Here is a 3,499-nt window from a genome sequence, read left to right as displayed (position 1 = left end):
TCACGTGTGAACTCGCTGGTGTGTTCGCAGGTGGGATGACCGAGTGAACCCCTTCCCACACACAAAGCAGGTGAATGGCCTCTCCCCAGTGTGAATTCGCTGGTGATTCAGTAGGTTGGATAAATGAGTGAATCCCTTCCCACACATGGAGCAGGTGAGCGGCCTCTCCCCAGTGTGAACTCGCTGGTGTGCCAGCAGGTTGGATAACTGAGTGAATCCCTTAGCACAGACGGAGCAGGCGAACGGCCTCTCCCCTGTGTCAACTCGCTGGTGATTCAGCAGGTTGGATGAAAGGGTGAATCCCTTCCCACAGATAGAACAGGTGAATGGCTTCTCCTGAGTGTGAATCTGCTGGTGTGTCAGAAGATAGGATGAACAGGTGAATCCCTTCCCACACACAGAGCACATGAATGGTCTATGCCCCGTGTGAAGTTGCTGATGTATCAGGAGGCTGGATGAATTCATGAATCCCTTCCCACAGTCAGAGCAGGTGAATGGCCTCTCCCCAGTTTGAACTCGCTGGTCATTCAGTAGGTTGGATGAACGGGCGAATCTCTTCACACACACAGAGCAAGTGAAAGGTCTTACCCCAGTGTGCGAATATTGGTGTGTCAGCAGATCCCTTTTGCTTTTTAAGCTCTTCTCACTGTCAGAACAATTAAAAAGTTTGGTGTTAGAGTGAACACGTTGATGTGTCCGAAGGTGGGATGATTGAGTGAATCCCTTACCACACATCGAGAAGCTAAAGGGTCTCTCAGTAGTGTGAATACGTCGGTGTATCCTTTTTGCATTTAAAGCTCTTCTCACAGTCAAAACATGTAAACTCTTATCAGTGTGAACAAGTTGTTGTGTCACAATGTGGGATGACCGAGTAAATCCTCTCCCACACACAGAGCAGGTGAATGGCCTTTCCCCACTGTGAATCTTCTGCTGTGTCAGAAGGTCATATGAATGGGTGAATCCCTTCCTACATACAGAGCAGGTGAACGGTCTCACCCCCGTGTGACTGCATTGATGAATTTCCATCTGGGCTGGGTAGTTGAATCCCTTCCCACAGTCCCTGTATTTCCACGGTTTCCCCATGGTGTGGGTGTCCTTATACCGCTCCAGGTTGGATGACAAGTTGAAGCCTCTTCCACACACGCATGCAGTTTCTCCCCGATGTGAATGGTGGAGTGGTTTTTCAGTCTGTGTAACTGGTTAAAGTTCTTTCCACAGTCAGTGCACTGGAACACTCTCACTCGGGTGTGTGTGCCTCGGTGCTTTTCCAGTCACACTGATGTTTGAAATCTTTTCCCACAGACAGAACAAACAAACATTTCTCCTTCCACATTCAAAGGCCGATGAAATTCAGACCGTGATGAATTGAGTGACTGTCAGATCTTGTAGTGAAGCTTGGTTTGAATTTCCTGTCTGCAAATGCTCCCCTTCTAATACCCTGTAAAAGGAGTTTACAAATGTCATCACTGTCAGTACAGGATAGAAATTCAGAACAAACAGTTCCAGCTTCTATGGAACATTTTTTCCTCTCTTGTTCCCCAAAAGCTGTAAATTCCTGTCCCACACACTTTCCCTCCTCCCTGTGCTGAAATCCAAACCCATCGCACCATCTGCAACATTTCTTTCCTCCACTGCCAGTTTTCTCCCTCCCTCTACTCTGGCTGGGTTCAGTTCTCCAGCTCCTATGTGCAGAGTGAGAATCAAATCAAACCTCGTGTTCACTGGGACCCGCATGGGAGATTAGTTAAGAAGGGAAGAGCCCATGGGATCCAGGGCAATTTGGCAAATTGGGTCCAAGATTGGCTTAGTGGCAGGAGGCAGAGGGTGACGGGCGAGGTTGCTTTTACGATTGGAAGCCTGTGACCAGTGGTGTACCGCAGGGATTGGTGATGGGTCCGTTGCTGTTTGTAGTGTACGTTAATGATTTAGATGTGAATATAGGAGGTATGATCAGTAACTTCGCAGATGACACGAAAATTGGTGGTGTCATAAATAGTGTGGAAAGGGTTAGATTACAAGCCAATATAGATGGGCGGAGCAGTAGCAAATGGAATTTAATCCTGAGAAGTGGTAGATGATGCATTTTGGGAGGACTAATTAAGAAAGGAAATATACAATGGATGGTAGGACACTTCGAAGTACAGAGGGTCAGAGGAATCTTGGTGTACTTGTCCATAGATCGGTGAAGGCAGCAGCACAGGTTAGGAAGGCATATGTGATATTTGCCTTTATTAGTCGAAGCATAGGATATAAGAGCAGGGAGATTATGATGGAGCTGTGTAAAACACTAGTTAGGCCACAGCTGGAGTACTGTGTACAGTTCTGGGCACCACACTATAGGAAGGAGGTGATTGCATTGGAGAGGGTGCAGAGGACATTCACCAGAATGTTGCCTGGGCTGGAGCATTTCAGCTATGAAGAGAGACTGGATAGGCTAGGGTTATTTTCCTTCGAGCAGAGAAGGCTGAGGGGGGACCTGATTGATATGTATAAAATTATGAGGGGCATTGATCGGATAGATAGGAAGAAACTTTTTCCCTTAGCGGAGGGGTGAATAACCAGTGGGCACAGATTTAAGGTTAGGGGCAGGAGGATTAGAGGGGATTTGAAGAAAAAGGTTTTCACCCAGAGGATGGTTGGAATCTGGAACACACTGCCTGAAGGGGTGGTAGAGGCAGGAACCCTCTCAACATTTAAGAAGTATCTAGATGAGCACTGGATTGGAAATTGGATTCGAATCGATAGGTGCTTGATGGCCGGCACAGACACGAAGGGCTGAAGGGCCTTATTCTGTGCTGTATTACTCTATGACTCGACATCAACAACTGACACCTGTACTCGATCACTGGTCTAAAGCCTTGCTACCTGACCAAACTAGAATACATGTGTCGTGTTCGATTCGAGTCGGGCATTTAAAAATAAATGCACTGGCCGAAGAGGTAGGACAGTTTAGAGGTTAATCCTGTCAACATGCAGAATAACAGACTATAAAGGAACAATGATCTCAAAGTCTGGACAGGATGTGTTGAATCAGGTTCAAAAGGATTAAATTATATATGTTTTCAATATTAGACAATCAAATGAAAATCTGGAACCCAGATGGGGATATAGATTGGTGTTAGGTCGGAGGATTTAAATCAGTGTATTACTCCAGAAATCTTGCAATCAGAGTGACTTTATTTCCGAACAGATTCCTGTGATAACAGTAATCTCATTGCTATCTGTTGGTGTAAGACTAATTGAAGTATTTAAAGTGGAGACCACAGGCATGTTAGAGGATGACATACACAAGGAATTTGTGAACTGTCCAAGGAGATTAGTGAAGGGAAAGGAAGGGATGTGAAAGACACTAGACGATTTCGCTGTTTCTATTACGGTATGTCATGTCTCTGTCTATATTACACTCGACATCGTCTCAATTATTACTGCACACGACTACGGCTTTTTTTCTATTACACTAGATACTGTCCCATTTATTACTGCATTGCACAATGTGTCA

General features: G+C 45.6%; 1 protein-coding gene across 1 annotated transcript; it reads right to left on the bottom strand.

Annotated features, from left to right (window-relative positions):
* Positions 1 to 1,083, bottom strand: LOC137348553 (zinc finger protein 229-like). Its single transcript, XM_068013854.1, has one exon. It carries the CDS (start codon positions 1,081 to 1,083, stop codon positions 1 to 3), a length of 1,083 nt encoding a protein of 360 aa, XP_067869955.1.
* Between the last annotated feature and the right edge of the window lie 2,416 nt (positions 1,084 to 3,499).

The sequence above is a fragment of the Heterodontus francisci genome, chromosome 34, assembly GCF_036365525.1.
Source record: "Heterodontus francisci isolate sHetFra1 chromosome 34, sHetFra1.hap1, whole genome shotgun sequence".
Lineage (NCBI taxonomy): Eukaryota > Metazoa > Chordata > Chondrichthyes > Heterodontiformes > Heterodontidae > Heterodontus > Heterodontus francisci.
This window is presented reverse-complemented; position numbering and strand designations above follow the sequence as displayed.

Coding starts and splice junctions, on each gene's coding strand:
- LOC137348553 (XM_068013854.1), bottom strand. CDS start 1,083: ATGGGGAAACCGTGGAAATACAGGGACTGTGGGAAGGGATTCAACTAC.